Here is a 16,539-nt window from a genome sequence, read left to right on the forward strand (position 1 = left end):
CCTACGTCGCCCCGGTAAATGGTTGCGCAACGATTACGTCACATCCAGAGCCCGTAACTTTACAGGAACCTTCCTCCTACTCCGCTCTCTCAGTGGAGAAACGGCGGTTGAGAGGGCCAAGCGAGAGGACGTTCCTGTAGTAGTTCCTGCCCCCCAAATAGTACCAGGAACTTCTTCAGTGGAAACGGGCCTAATTGTGTGTGTTAATTTTTTGTCATCAGACTTGGCAAAAAAAATAAAAATAAAATCCTAAAACGAATACAAGAAATATTTGGGATCACGGTCTATGACGAAACATACAAAAAAATTGTTGACAAATAATGTGAAACTACAATAGCTAACTACGGTTGTGTATGAGATGAACAAGTTAACATGATGAGCAAAAAAAAAACTAATAACATTCCCATAAACATATCGGCATGTCATCGGCATATTTCAGTATATTTTCAACATGTTTTAAAATGAAGTATTGGAATCGGCCAACATGCTTTTTCTTATTTCACACAATGAATGAATATTACATACATTGAAAAGCATGTTATTTCATGTCTCCATCTGCTGGTGGGCCATCATGATAACAGCATGCATGCATAATATGTTGATTCCACTACAGAAGAGACTTGACTAAAATTAGGTGGGGAAAAATGTGGATATATCGATATCAGTATCATTTATTGGTTGTCAGTTGTTATATATCTGCAAAAAATCAAATGTACCTAATTGTGATTATGGGAAACATTAGCTGGCAAATATCAGCATGTTAGCATTGTAATTATAAGCACATTAGATTTATGGCATTAGCATTTAGCTCAAAGCTAAGCTGTGCCTCACAGAGCCACTAACACAGCTGTAGACTCTTAAACAATCTATAGTGCAGTGTCTAAAGTGTACAGTGCAAGTGAATTTAGGGCATGTCCAACCACTTTTGGTTATTAACCAACACATAATAAACTAAGTTGCACGGGGCAAAGGAGTTGTAACTAGTCCCTTTATCAATTATTGTGTGTGGGACCGGCGTAACATGAATTTAACCAATCAGAGTGTCATCTATTCCCGCTAAGTGACTAAGCAGCCCAGTGCCTGCACCTGGTGCACTGCTATTACATGTTGGACTTGGCAAATTGGAGAGGGGAGTGGTCTCCTGTCACTGTAGCAAATATTGTGAAACATTTAAGCAGCAAAACTAAAAACTGTGGTTATAAACTTTACAGAAGAAACAGAACTAAATGTTTAGCTTCTGAAATAACAAAGTTACACTTCTTCTCGTGTGTAAATGCCCACAGTGTCTCTCTTATAGGGGAGTCTGACAGCAGCTCTGCTCTGATCTCTGCTATGTTCACATTTTGGATAATGGAATATTTTCCTCATTAAATGATTTATTAGTTCACCCTCTTGTAACCCCCATCCCTGTGTGTGTAGCAGAGTGGATGCGTGTAGTGAACCTGCCTATGTAGGCGTGTCCTACTATCTGAATAATGTGCTTTTCAAATAGCAGGAAATATACTGCGCCACTCTGACTTTAGACCAGGTTTTTGTTGGTCAGTGGCACAGTCGCTTTCTGCTACCTCAATATAGCAATATGCCAACAATACGCCTGACTACACGCCATTTAAAGCCCATGGGCACAAGTACATTTGCTACATGCACAGCGTGGGTGCTGGCCGTGAAAATGGCAACTGCGTCAGTCTGAAACTAGCAGTGATTGCTGTGCTGCGCTGTACGCTGGGTGTAGGATAGGGTGCATAGTCTTGTTTAATTTTAAGCCCTCCAAAGACCTGCACACATCTGTGTAACAGTGTATCTGCTGCTATGTAGCATGACATACACAAGAGCAGCACATATTCCATTTTACTCTACTGACTCTTGAGCCACTCTTTGTCTCTCCCTTGGGCAATTAGTCTTGTAAGACCCTATTGCACCCAACACTGCAGCTCCGACAGTCACAAGTGTATGCCAAACCCTCCACCATGATAAAGTGGCAATTCACAGGAGGTCTTGTTCATATAAGGTGGAGCATAACATTCACAGATGGATTGGTGCAGCATTTGCAGTGATACAGGCATTGTACTGCACTGTTGGAGTTGATATTAAAGCATGCTCGCTGAACCCTTAAAAATATAAAATGTAGTGCTGTTGCTTGTAATCCATTACTCCCTGGGGCTGGCTAGATAGGTTTGGTAGGAGCAGCACCGTCTGAGGTGATGTTTCAGTGGCTTTAGGTGTGTCTGATTAGTCAGTTAAAAGCAAACAGTAGAAAAGCAGCACACAGAAATAAAACTGTTCATCCAAGCAAAGCAGGGAGCTTATTGAGGCGGACATTTTAATCAGCTACCCAACAGGGGTGAGGCTGAGATGGTGTCGCCTCAGTTTGGTCTGTCAAGCTGGGTTGTGGGCGATGATATCTGTTCATGTGGGCAGGTAGAGGAGGGGCAGGAGAAGCTTTGAGAAGGAAAGGCGGTGACAAGGAGGTCCGGCAGCCGATGCCTCAAACAGCTGGTTTTGCATTCTGCATGAAGGGGAGGAATCAACAGCGAACCAAATGACAGCCATTCACTGTGATCAAAAGAACGATGGAGCTTCTCTTCTCAGACTCAGAGCCTCACAGACAGACTTTAGCTCTCAGGCCCCTTAGTGTCTTCACAGTAGGGCTCTGTTTTCAGATTGAAAAAAAGCATAGTTGGCGTGCTAGTACTGCTCGCTGCCAAGCAATATGCCCTCCTCATGTTTCTTCTTATCTGCATCACATTCATTTAAAACATAAGGTGATATGGCTTCATATTCTTGTCTGTATTATTTGGAAACTGACAAAAATCAACATGGGTTAAAATCAAAAACACACCGTGTCTGTTTGATACCTTTTGTCAAGTTGTTTGCAGTGTGCACTGGACCTACTGGCAGCGTGCACACCTCCTTTGCTTTACAGATTACCATGTTGTTGACACAGCTTCCCAGCGCGATTTGATGTGTGGGATCCATTTCACCGAACAAGCTTGTGTCAAACATCTCACTAACTCTCCTACCAACTAATCAATAGGGAATTCATGGTGTGAGTGGGTGTCATCTCTCCATCTGTGTCCCACTTGTAACAGTACCACGCGTATCAGAGTTGCCAGCCATCTGCCAGTTTTTTAGTGCTTCACCATTATTGTCGTTCAGATTTGTCATGCAGCTTGCACAGAAGCTGGTTACTCCTCCACGCAACACCGACTTATTTGCCAGTATCATAGACAAACATCTTGTTAACATTTACCACATCATTAGGAGAGCATATGCAGAATGCTTGTTAGATTTATGCAGATAATGTGTGTTAATGTGGTTAAATAGTTTGCAAACTGGTACAGAGAGAACTAATAGTGTTTGAATTATTTTATGGGATAGTGAGAGATGTAATTAATGAAATAAAGGCATTTGAGTTCATCAGTGTATGTCATGTATGATTGCTTCTTACAGTGTTTATTATGGTCAGAATTATAACGTACTGGGGGTTTGAGTAGCTCCGTTGTTTCTTAATTGTCCTGATTTTCGTTCTGCTTTTTCCAGACCTGATTCAAAGAGAGAGATGACCCTAGTTTTGTCCATGAATCCTTTCCTGGACCCAGAGGGAGACCCTCCGCTCTCCACATATCAGCCCATATGGGAATCAGAGCGTTGCACTAAGAGTTGCCTGTCGAGTCCTGCCCCACCATGCAGCTCTGAGGAGCAATTTACACAAGGTACAGACACCAAACACAGATGTTTGTTGATTTATTCAGTCACTTATGTAAGATGGATTTAAAGTGGAACACTGCCTTAATTATGAATTTCAATATATTATTTCCGTGACCGGGGAAAGTTCAGTCAATATTTGTGATTGTGAGCTACTCTCTCTCAAAGCCAGACACCTGAGAATTCTCAAACTTGTTATGTGGGGATGCTTCATAGACAATGGATGGGAGTCTGATTTTGTGGACCCATAGAATGTATGTTATCTTTTTTATACCTAAATGAGCTTAATTCTATCGTAGTGTTCTTAGTCCTCAAAAAGAAAATGAACCCATATGCCCAGAACATTCCCCTGGTGCTGTCAGTGTCAAGAACAACCTTTACCGTTCTTTGTCTGGGGAGCAGCTCCAGACTTCACACCCTATGACATCACACATTTGAGTCTTAGCTTTCTAGTTTGTGGATTTGGTATAGAGTTCATGTTTACTAATATTTTTGGACTGTCTTAGAACATAGGAATACCAGGTATGAATTTTGAAAATTGGCGTAGTTCCTCTTTATGCAGATGGTGGACCACAGATTTGTTTGATAAGGTTTACAGAGGTTTTTGCACCTCATCCAGTGGTCCTTCATTTTAAGACCTGGCAATTAGACCCATCTGTCCAAGCCGTCCATCAGTCTATGTCTGTCACGACCCTGCTGTCCTAGTTTTTTAATGTGTACTCCATCAGTCAAAATGTAGGACTTGAGTTTAGTTAAACATGCAGCTCTACTACACTGAGGTTGCAGCAGATGCTAATGATGTAGAGCAATCAACTAATTAACATTAGCAGTATGTGTCCTTGCTTTCATTACACAGTCTGTGTAATTTAAAGATTAATTTAATTACTTTGCTAGTTGAACAGTCATTTCAGTCATCAAGTGAGTTACCAAAGAAAACTGCTCCTCCAGGAATTTGTTCAACTGAAGCTTAATCACGCTGACTGTTAACTGATTTTACTGCAGCTAAGTGTTTTCTTCAAAATGTATCCTTAACTAAAAGGTTTTCTTGCTTTCTTTTTTTTCAATCAGTTTTTTAAGCAATTGAAACATGTTGAGGCAGTTCAGTTACATTTTAATATTGTTTTTAAAACACTTTTGACTCATGTTGTCATTAAAGTACACGTAAATGTGTGTTCTGTCTGCAGAACCCCCCTGCAGGCGAGTTCCTGATCATGTTTCAGTATCAAGGATTGCGTACTTCAAGAGGAAGTTTGTTGATGATGATGATGAGCCCCCCTTTAGCTTCAGGACGTACTGCCAGACTGTAAGTACTGAAACACTTACATTCTTACATTCACACAATACACAGTGCATCACAATGCCGTATTTCCACTGCATGGTACAACTCGACTCAACCGAAGTGGAATCGTTCATTTTGGTTTTCCATTGGCAAAAGTTGTGGACAGCACCTGGTAGTGCCCAACCAATACTGATTTTAGAGGGGAAAAATTCACAGGTCAATGCAGTGAATTTTTCAGCTGGAATAAAAACAGATCTTTTCAGTGTGGAGTGTGCACTGATTTCACACCAATATGACCATGCATGCAGGTACTCAGAAGGCTGCGTTCTTAAACAAATAACATGTTAGCTACAAAAAGGAACATATTAGAGCTGCTCCATTGAGCTAACGGTGCTGTGTGTCGAACGTAAGACAGTGGATATTAGTAAAGCTGTGATAAACATCACAACCCTCTTCACTAAAGTTGCAAAAACAACTAGTGCCTCCACTGGTAGCATTCTGCTGTTAGCAGTATGAGATGAAACTTCAGTTGTATGAGTTTGAGGAGTGAAGAAAGGGTAACAGAGATGTAACTACATGATCATAGTGTATAAAAATTCAGTTCTGTGGTGATGTAGCCCTGATTTAATGGTTGATGCACAGAAAGTGTTTCCAGGTAATAATTATGCCTCTTGATGTTTGGTTTAATCTGATATTACCTGCCATCTGTACTATCTGCACTGGAAAACAAAATCAAGATAAGTACGTGGTACCAAAGGGAGTTGGGTTAAGCCACACTAAGCTGAACTGTACTATGCAGTGGAAATTTGGCACACGTGACCTCATTGAAATGCCATGCTCTTTATTAATTGAAGTAGACTGTACTACTGGAAATAAAGAAGGGTACCAAAAAAACCTCTTGGTCAATTGGTGATTGAGATTTTCAGCACTTATCATAAATCTGCATCATCAATACAATAGTGCCACTCAAAATATAACAATACTATGCTGTATTGATATTAATATTATTAGATTAATATTATTAGTAACAAAAAACAATGAAAACCCTTCACTCTTACACCCAGTGCGGCAACTAATGCTTATTTTCATTCTTGATTAATGTGTTGATTATTTTCTTGTTTTATTGATAGTTGTTTGGTCTATAAAATGTCAGAAAGTGGTGAAAAATTGCAATTAGTGTTTCTCAAAGACCAAGATGATGGCCTCAAATGTCTTCTTTCACTCACAATGCAAAAATGTTTAGTTTTCTGTCACAGATGAGTCAAGAAACCAGAAAATATTCACATTTAAGAAGCTGCAATGAGAGAATTTTTACTTTTTTTTTTTTTCTTAAAAAATTACTCAAAACGATAAATCGATGGGTTGGTTTAACAGTTGACAACAAATCGGTTAATCATTGCAGCTCTACTTAAACAAGTGATTAAATATTGGTTATGCAATGCAATCTCATTGAATCTGGATCTTTGGCTTTTTAAACCAACTGAGCAGCTTACACAGATCTAATGGGATCTAATGTCCTTCAGGTTGCACCCGTGTTGGAGGAGCGCGCCCATGTGCTGCGCCTCTCCCTGGAGAAGATGCGGTTCATTGACGACCCTGAAGCCTTCCTCCGACGCTCCGTTCTTGTCAACAACCTCCTCCGGCGCCTGCGAGCTGAGATTCTGCTTCAGAGCACTGACTGGTGCTTCCCACCCAGCCCTGCGTTTACCACTGGCCCCTGTGTCCCAGCACCCAGCACTAACCCTGCTCACCAGGCACTCCACGGAGCAGTACCCACCAGAATCTGCTTAGCACCCCAAGCCGGACCGCCCTTCCGTAAGCGCTTCCGAATGGTCCGTGGTGGACAGGGGGATCTGCGCCCTGACTGTGCCCAGACATGCTGTTGCATCTACGCAGCAGCGGCCGCTGCAGGACACTACCTCCACCTCCCGTTCTCCATGTACGACGCAGCACTCTCAACCTGCCCGTCCACACCACACTCCTCCTCTTTTTTTCAGCTAGCTAGCCATAGTAAGTTAGGGCTGACAGTGGCCATAGAAGAGCATGATGATGAGGATGAAGATGTTGATGAGGAGGAGGAAAATGAAGAGGAGGAAGAGGAAGAAGAAGAGGATGATAGAAGAGAAGCTGGGCCTTCCCTTGATGTTGTTAAAGACAAGTCAAGCCAGAAAAGTAGGACTAGGACCTTGCTGGGTCACGCACACACAAGGACAGAGGAGGACAGCTGCATGACAGATAGGGTAGAAGAGGAGGAGGAGGGAGAGCAGGAAGAGGAAGAGGAGGAGGAGGAGGAGGAGGAGGAAGAGGGGCAGGTTGTGAGATCTTGTCATTGGGACTCTACTGCCACAGAAAGGGAGCTCCACAAGGTGAGCTTTTGGCACCGCAGAGCTCATAGACAATGATTGTGCTTTCTGAGAAGTTACTTCCATTCTACGTGTGTTAGAATGAAAACGTAATGATGACGACAACTGTCATCAGTTGAAGATTATTTCTCCTCATAGCAGATGAAGGTGTGAGCTACCTACACTATAATAATGCCAAGTCAGCTTTATTTTAATGGTATAATATACTCAAGGTTCGCACTCAGACTCCAATTCTATTGCTAATGTTATGGTCAAATGAAAAAAAAATACACAGGCAGTTCTTGGCCACTGTTGGCACTGGAAAACATTTCTCAAAGAATTATGTAGGCTAAGGTCACATATGGTGGGATCTTAAATCCCAAAAGTGAAGTGAAGGGTCTCCAAGACCATTTTCAAGCCCCACAGCACAAAACTAAAAGGTCTCAAGTGGGGCTTTGTATCGGTGCACCGGTCTCGTTTCAGGACCCTAAACAAGCCTATGAAATGAAGGGTTGTGGATTTTGGAGTGCGTGCTTCTGTGTGTGTATGTGTGTGTGTGTTTGCAAGATAAGATGTAGCATTTTAAAACTTGATTTCAAGCTGTTGTTTTTATGAAACATGGGTTATGCATTATTATGTGTGCCTGTTGATTGTGACGCTGTCTCAGGCAATGGCGAGCGACTGTGCTGCAGTGGCGGCACCACGTGTATTCTTCAAATGATTCTAAAAGACAACAATCATAAACATTGGAAATGTTAAATCACAAGTTCAAGTGCCTTAGTGTTTTTATAGATACATGTATATTGTGTGTTAATGTAATTGTTCTTGTTACTAAGTATCTTGCATTCCAAGTGACTGCGTTTGACAAAAACAGGACACAGGCATGTAGTTAAATGCAGGGATTCTTTTCAAATGTCTATGAAAGTTCAAAGCAAACTCAATTTCCACACCCAAAATATGTTCTGTTTGTTTTTACTTCATAAATGCATGTTTTCTAGCACTCCCTGTCTTGACAATGCACAAACTTAAAGCCAACTTTCAAGGACAGTTGCCTTGAAAAGTGAATTGTTTTCAAAACCTCTGTTACGTTAGTTAGAATCAACCAGAGAAGACTTGTTACGGTTTGGCTGGTCTGTCCACTGATGAGGCTTCACCACAAAGAAAGGTGAAGTCTATCTGTAGCATCACACAATCGAAACGGTCCTTTCTCCACATTCGTCACAGATCTACATGTGTAGCACACACACAGCAGGACAGGTCAGACTGATAAAGGCTATTCAGTGGGTTTTCAGTTAGCTCAATTTGGAAATAAAAGGAATAATTTGCCATTTTAGGAAATATACTTGAAAATATACGCTGTTTTCCGCGAGTAAGATGAGAAGATCGATACCAAAGTTAGCAAAATCTGTTTCCCAGCACCTCTAAAGCTCACTTATTAATATTTTATAATGTTATATATGTATAAATATATTATAAAAAAATATTAATTAACTCCCTGGTGTCACCACTGGTTGCTTAGCAACTATGGGTGTAACTATACATTGATCTGGTTTGATATATTGATTCAGTGATCATCAGTCCAATATTATCGATGCAGAGTGAAAAAAATTGTACATATCGCCATCTTTAAAATACGCCTTTATTTTGAAATTGTCACCATTTTCATCCAAGCGCACCTTTCTTAACACTCAAACAGTGCTAGCAGCAGGCAGATCAGCGTAAACAGCCAAGAAAAACACAATGATGGTATTTACTGATATCATCTCATATCCATCACAGGCCCCTGAATTGAACCAAGAAATAGTCAAGGCAGGTATGACTTTATTTACCCGAAGGGTATGCACAGAAAAATGTGTCTCGCCCGGCGAATTTGAATTGCTCAACTTCAGTAATTGCATTGAAAAAATGAATCTGAAGAACAATGTTTGAAATTGTTTTTTTTTTTACTTTGTAACTGAATTCCAGTTAACTTGAAACTGGATGTAATATTATGAAATTGAATTCAGTTGATCTAAAAACTATTTGATCCTCCTTTGAAAATTCTACTCTCTCAATACTCTCACATTCAGTCTTGCTGTCTCAGAGAAAAATTACTTTATTTGAGTTTTGCAGCTGATCTGTTATCATGGTAACATTTTGGCTTGAGTGGGCTGGAATGTGTCATTTTTACACTTCGTGTGTTGCTCAGATTAATCAAGCAAGATACAATGTGTTAATTGAGCTTTAGAGGTGCTGGAAGGCTCCTTTCTTTACCTTTAGGCTAGCTGTGTCTGCCTGTTTCCACTCTTTATGCTAAGCTAAAGAAACTGGTTGTGATATTGATATCTTCTCATCTAACTCTCGACAACAAAGGGAATGTTCTCCCTATGGCAATATGACCTGCCCCGTTGTTGGCACCCAGAATCAAGCATAAATGACAGAGCAAACTCACAGTGATTGAAGGACATTGTCAGCTTATTAAGGTATAAATTGGTGACGTCATTTCAAAATAAAATAGATAAAATAGACCCATGTGATATATTTCTACAACATATATACACATATGCCACAACAGTACATTTTCTACTTAACTTGAAGAAACTAGGGGAGGACAGATACATTACAAAACCAGTTCTAATCTACGAGTATGAGCCTTTGTCATGATTGCATGATCAGCTGTTTCTTTGTTGGTGTTTCTCATTTGGCGCCTCTGAAGATTAGGCTCTTCACACGGATGACAAACCCAAACCAAAGTTGTTGAAAACTGTAAAGATTATATCAGTCAGTAGTGTTTTTCTTTGGTGTGACGTACCTGAAGGTACAAGAATTGGATGGTCTCAGTCGGTCTGTTAGGTGGGATTATTCCTGCCTCGCCACTTTTGTTTTGGATGCACAAAATAACAGTTTGCATCCCTAAGACTGTTTTGGCATCAGTGAGTGACACATCTACAGTTAGACAAGTCGAGTACCAGCCTATTTCACTTCATTTCTCTGAACCCTCAACGACAAAACCCAGTGATTATCGGTGGTATTTTTTAAAGATGAAAAAATTGGACAAAGCAGTGTTTGTTTCCGAGAAGAAAACATGTAACTGCGTTGTCTGTTATTAAAAAACAAAAGAGCAGGTCTGCTCTGATTATTTTATGTGATGTTCTGTGACAAGTGTAAAGATCAGTAAAAGAAATGTTAAAAAAAAAATCTTGCTTCCTCCTTTATTCCTTTACATTACAGCACGTCACTGCAGTTCACATGACATACAGTATGTGTGTGTGAACGCCTGCTTAGTGAATTGCTTCCCGTTTCTGTCTGCTGTTCAGTGGAGTGCGGCACCACAGCTTATTGCGCTCGCCAAAATGTCTCTCAGGTGTCACTTTGCCGCTCAATTCTTGTTAATCTTTTTGACATGACGCTCAGAGCAGTCACCTCCACACTCCTCCCTGCACTCCCTGTCATATCTATTGTCCCCACAATACTCGTAGCATAAAACACACACACTTCTGCCTGTATCCTTTACAACCTGGAGATAAGACAGAGACAATTAAAATACTCTTCCTCACTTCCTGATCATTGTGAGTGTTAAAGCTATGCTGCGAACTGGTATAATGCTGTGTGTGCATCCACTGTACTGCCATCCACTGACATTACTGTGCTTTAAACGTGCCTTTGATCCAGTAATAGCGCTCACCACATGCACGCTAATTACTGGATTATTTCTAATACTGTGCAGGTTTTCTTTGACATTGCTCCAGATTGCTTGAAAGCAGCTAAGCTATTGTGGTGCATACTGTACAGTGTGTGTGTGTGTGTGTGTGTGTGTGTGTGTGTGAGTGTGTGTGTCGGTAGGATGCAACAGTGGGGAGGTTAAATCACGGGTCTGAACATCTTGACAGCTCTGTTGCGAGGTGAGGATGGCAGATCATGTTTTCACGACACTTCTGCCACAGGGGTGTGTGTGTGTATCCTGCTGCTCAGTCTGCCCCCACCTCTCCCTGTTGCTACTTCACATTCCTCACTATCACTGTCTCGCATTGCACTGCACTTGCCATCACTGGACTGACTGCTTTACAATAGAAATGCAAAAACAACATACACAATGGCAATTTTCTTCCAGTCAACTTAGGTGCTTATATAAAACCATACAGAGATGCAAATTTAAAGGACTCATTTAAATGAATATGTGAACGCACTATTAGTTTATGGTAGTATTACACTAGTGGTTTTCAGCCTTTGTTATCACGGCACCTTCAGGATGTTGCAATGTCGTGATGGTGACAATTAACGTAAATTTTACCAATCCCTGTGAATTCTTTGCAACCTTGCAAATTTGTCCAATCACCGCAACTTTTCCACAAACTTGAATCCAATCATCCCAATCATCGCAGTTTCCGGTGAATTTCATCAAACATAGCAGTCCCCTGCATAACTAACTCACTTCCTTGTCTGTGATTGTGAAGATGCCGATGTCCGTCTCACATTTACCAACAAGAATTACTGCTAAACACCATGCAAGACAAATCCCTGATGTTCTGCATCTAGAGGGGGAACAAACACAAACAACATCGACTGACAAACACTTCTGGTGTGTGAACAACAGATGAGACCAATCATCATGACAGCGGCTGTTGTATCGAGATCCATTGCACATGCTGAAAGAATCAAGGTGAGTTAGATCAAATATGCATGGTTAGCGGTAATGTTGGTGTAAAAATGTCAAACTCAAAACAGTGTGCTTACAGAAACAGTTAGTCTCACTGGAACTAGTTGCCCAACTATTGCAATTTTCACTCACTCATGCAATTTCATAGAAAAAAAAGCCTGAAAACATTGCAACACTTAACACTTCAAGTGTTTTTTAAGTGCCCTCTTCATCAACCTGTCCTGTTCCAAATGGAGGTTTGCTGAATATATAAAAGTGGATATTGTACCAATAACTTTTTAATTAACCTACATGTAAATACCATAAAGCTTCAAAAAAGTTGTCAGCACATTGCAATTGTATCCAATTGGAGTCATGTTTGACAAAATGCTTCAACGTTAACTCGTTAATTCCGCTCCTCCACACTGAAAATGGGGGCACTCTGTCAGAAGACTCCACTCGCAAATATCCGCATGGGGCTGAGCTCGAGATGCGAATCGCTGTCAGTCACAAAGGGGTTCAGCCTTTTAGACAATTCCTCCAATCATCATGCATACACCAAGCGTCCTCTCCCGCCTACCTCTCCGACGATTTTGTCGCATTTATCCAATGACCGTCTCACTTTGCTGCATGAAAAAAACCTGCTCAGCGCTGTCTCATAGGAATGCTTGGAGGCTCCGCGTCCACCGCGCTGACACGAGAATGTAATACACATGCAATGTAAATTCTTAGTTCAATATAAATTCAATAGTGCATATTTAACCATTTCTTCTTTGAAATTTTAGGGGAAGTTCAGCCTCCCTTGTTGTCTCAGAGCAATCACCCTGGTCTAGACAGCACACCGATGTATGACATAATTTGCAAAGAAGCTATTGTTACTCTTAATAAATGCCGTTAGTGCCACCACAAACCTGCACCCCAGTGTGGAAAAAGGGAGGGGGGGTTTAAATCACAATGTCTCAGTAACTGACAGCCATCAGTGATTGACACTGCTATCATACATCGGCCCAACCTCATTCATTAGTGTTTGTTATCTGTTATCTGTTATCTGCTATCAACCATTTATCTGTTACAGTTTTGACAATGGATGCATTAGGCTTCCCTGCTCACTAGTTTTCACACATTCTCAACTTGTAAGCTGACTTATGTGGATTTTTTTCTAATTAATTCATTTTCACAATGTCATTTTTTCAAATTAGTTGAGGTACTCTGTAATTTTTCCATGTCTCCCCTGACAACTGTAGAGGTACTCTTGGGGTACCAGTACACCTGGTTGGGAATAATTGCACTACACAACAGCACATAATCACCATTACCATTAACTATAATACATATTATTTAGTGAATAAAGGTATAAGGTACAATGGTACATCATTAACAGTTATAAAACTAACATGTAGTTTGGCAAATTATTCTGAATACACTGAGGGCACGTTGGCCATTACAACTGTGTGTCTGTGTGTCTGAATACTGTATGCATGTCTGCATACATAATACAATGCTCTTTCTCTCTCTCTGTCCCTTCACCTCTTCTCCCCCCCGTGCCTAAGGCAAAGATGGGGACTTGCCAAATGCCACACACACACACACACACACACACACACACACACACACACACACACATACACACACACATCGCCAGGCGAGTGCTGAGGAGAGGGGAGCTGTCATTTGTCAACAAGGAACTTTGGCAGCTCACCGTTGCCATGGGAACTGTCTGTTGCTGAGGACTGGTTTTGCATCACAAGGTCCTCGAATTGGCTCCAAAGCCTCGGAGGTCCCACCCCTCCTCCACCCGCCTCACCTCCATCTCTCACAGCTATCAAACATATTTTTCTTAATAAACAGCATTTTCTTTTCTGTCTTGCCTCTGTGTTTTTCTCCATGATCTGCTCTTTCACCTCAGAGATAGATAGATAGATAGATAGATAGATAGATTTTAAATTCTCTCAGATTTTTAGCTGCTTTGGTGATGATCACAGCTTTCAAGAGCCCAAGGTGACATCTGAAAAATATTCCATTTAAAATGATATAAACCTAGAAAAGCAGCATCCCTTCACACTTGAGAAGCAGGTGCAAGAAAATGTTTGGCGTTATTAATAGTTGCCAGTTAGTTTTCTGTCAATCGACTAATTGACTAATGGACCAATTGTTTCAGCTCTAAAGTTGAGCACAAGCACTGTAGTGTCCACCTGTTGTTTATTAAATAGCAATGATGTGAAGGTGATGAAGGAGACTCCACTGACACCATCTTGCTTGTATATAGAAAAGGTTTATTACAAGAAGTACGGCATCAAATCAAGCATCTAGATTGCCTGAGAGAGTGTTCGAAGCCAATATGAACTGCTCTGAAAAACAGCTCCAAGTACTCTACCTATATAGAGTTCGGTTGTTTTTGTGAACTATGAGACAAAATGTGACAAGTGACAGAAAGACAATCTAGATGGAATCCAACCTTTCACCTAGCTTATCTATCCTTGACCTGGGCCCCTAACTGATCATGAAAGACCCAGGCCATTACATAACATGTGGCACGTCAGATACTACATACCAAAAGTAAAATCCAGGGGCTGGATCACACCTCCAATATCAATATTGCCAATACTAATTTTTGAGATACTAGAATCAATACGAAAATAAAAAAATAGCTATTTTTCTTCTATGCTGCTGTTGTGTACATGCACACAGAGATCACATCATTCATTCAGAGAACTCACGCAATCAACAAGTGTTACTTACTATTAAAAACTGGAAACGCCTCATGTTTGCCAAATTGTTCTGCGGTAATGAAAATGTATTCAGAGGCCTGTTAATGAGAAACCTCATAAATCATTACAAATGGTTTTGCAGTATTGCACATTAGCAGCTTTCAATGTCATAACACTGCAGTATCAATGGTCCTGGTCCTGGTTTTACTTGGTGTCAGATCTAAACCATACCAATAGCATCTTCATTAATATTTGGTTCTTTTACATCCTCAGAATCTTTAGGCTGTTCTCATGCACAGTTTGTACATTTTCCCAGGAGAAGGATTGGCACCGAAATTGGTACACATCCCACGTAATCATGAACCAGTAATTCCTGCATGACGCGTATTTAGGAAGGCTGTGATCATGAGAACAATGTGCTGAAGGGAGTAAAGAAGGAAACAGTTCTGAGCAGTCCCAGTAAGGAGGCAGGTTGGGGTTGTGGATGGGTTACAAAACACAGGACTTCCCCCTGGGATATTCTGGAGGAGATCAGTGCTCGGAACCATGTGATTTTTGGATCTTTTTTTTTTTCTCAGTAACTTCATGTTAATAACATAACTTTATGTTAAGTATCTAACATCATTCATGGAATGCTAATTCGTAGGATACCATATGAACTGTTGTGTAAGGATACATTGTCATATGACTATGAAAAGTACTGCACCAGAATTTGTACATTTTTCACGTGATCACGTGACCAATGCACTTACAGAAGTCATATAAGGAGTGAAGGTCTGCATAGGTAGGCAAGTTGGGGTGGTAGATGGGTCAAATAAACACAGGACTTTCCCCCAGCAGATCGGTGTTTGTGTCCCATGTAAAACAAAGTAAACTTTAAGTAATTTTAAGGTATGTTGTCACGTCATTTCATTGTCTTATTACATTAAGTACATAACTTAATGTCAAGTTTGTTCAGTGACAACGCCCAACCATGTTTGTTTTCCTAAACCTAACCTACAAAACTTCACTTTCCTAACTGTAACCTATGTAACTTTTTTGTTAAAGGGATAGTGCACCCAAAAATGAAAATTCAGCCATTATCTACTCACCCTCATGCCGATGGAGGCTCAGGTGAAGTTTTAGTTTAGTTTGTAATATTACATTAAGTACGTAACTTGACAACGCCCAACTATGATTCTTTTTCTAAACCTAACCTACATAACTTCACTTTCCTAAACGTAACCGATGTAACTTTTTTGTTAAAGGGATAGTGCACCCAAAAATGAAAATTCAGCCATTATCTACTCACCATCATGCCGATGGAGGCTCTGGTGAAGTTTTAGAGTCCTCACAACACTTCCGGAGATCCAAGGGGAGAGTGGGTAGCAACACAATTCCACCTAATGGAGGCTTACGGTGCCCCAGATTCAAATGTCCAAAAACACATAATTGAAACCACAAAATATCTCCATACTGCTTGTCCGTAGTGATCCAAGTTTCCTGACGCCCCGACATAAAAAGTTGTTTGGCAAAACATCATTTGAACTCTGTTTTTAGCCTCCTTGTAGCCTGTAGCTCTAACTGCCTCTCTGTGCACCGCGCTCATGTTGTAGCTTTACATTAAGTACATTGCATGATGGCATTTTGCCATAATTTTTTTGCTTAACCTTACCTACATAATCTCACTTTTCTAAACATAACTCATGTAAATATTTCAGATTTCCAGGAACAAGCTCTTCTGTTGATGACCTCTGGGGAGTGAAGATAAGTGACAAGTACATGTCCTGTTATTGGAATTAAAAGCCAAACAACTGCAATCATTAGAAAACTGACGATCCTAGGCAAAATCACAGAGATCAGATTAAAGATCAGATGGTATCAGAGAGGATTTGATACATACAACCACAA

General features: G+C 40.7%; 1 protein-coding gene across 2 annotated transcripts in view; it reads left to right on the forward strand.

Moving 5' to 3' along the window:
* sertad4 (SERTA domain containing 4) overlaps positions 1-10,496 on the forward strand; it is a 35,135-nt gene extending 24,639 nt beyond the window's left edge. For both annotated transcript variants that reach the window (XM_078174884.1, XM_033643501.2), the window contains 3 exons: positions 3,541-3,713; positions 4,890-5,008; positions 6,508-10,496. In XM_078174884.1, coding sequence (XP_078031010.1) covers positions 3,541-3,713; positions 4,890-5,008; positions 6,508-7,386 — 1,171 coding nt within the window. In that variant the 3' untranslated portion in view covers positions 7,387-10,496. The remainder of the gene's footprint in view (positions 1-3,540; positions 3,714-4,889; positions 5,009-6,507) is intronic.
* Positions 10,497-16,539: the final 6,043 nt, after the last annotated feature.

Source organism: Epinephelus lanceolatus, chromosome 15 (genome assembly GCF_041903045.1).
Source record: "Epinephelus lanceolatus isolate andai-2023 chromosome 15, ASM4190304v1, whole genome shotgun sequence".
In the NCBI taxonomy this organism is placed as follows: Eukaryota; Metazoa; Chordata; class Actinopteri; order Perciformes; family Serranidae; genus Epinephelus; species Epinephelus lanceolatus.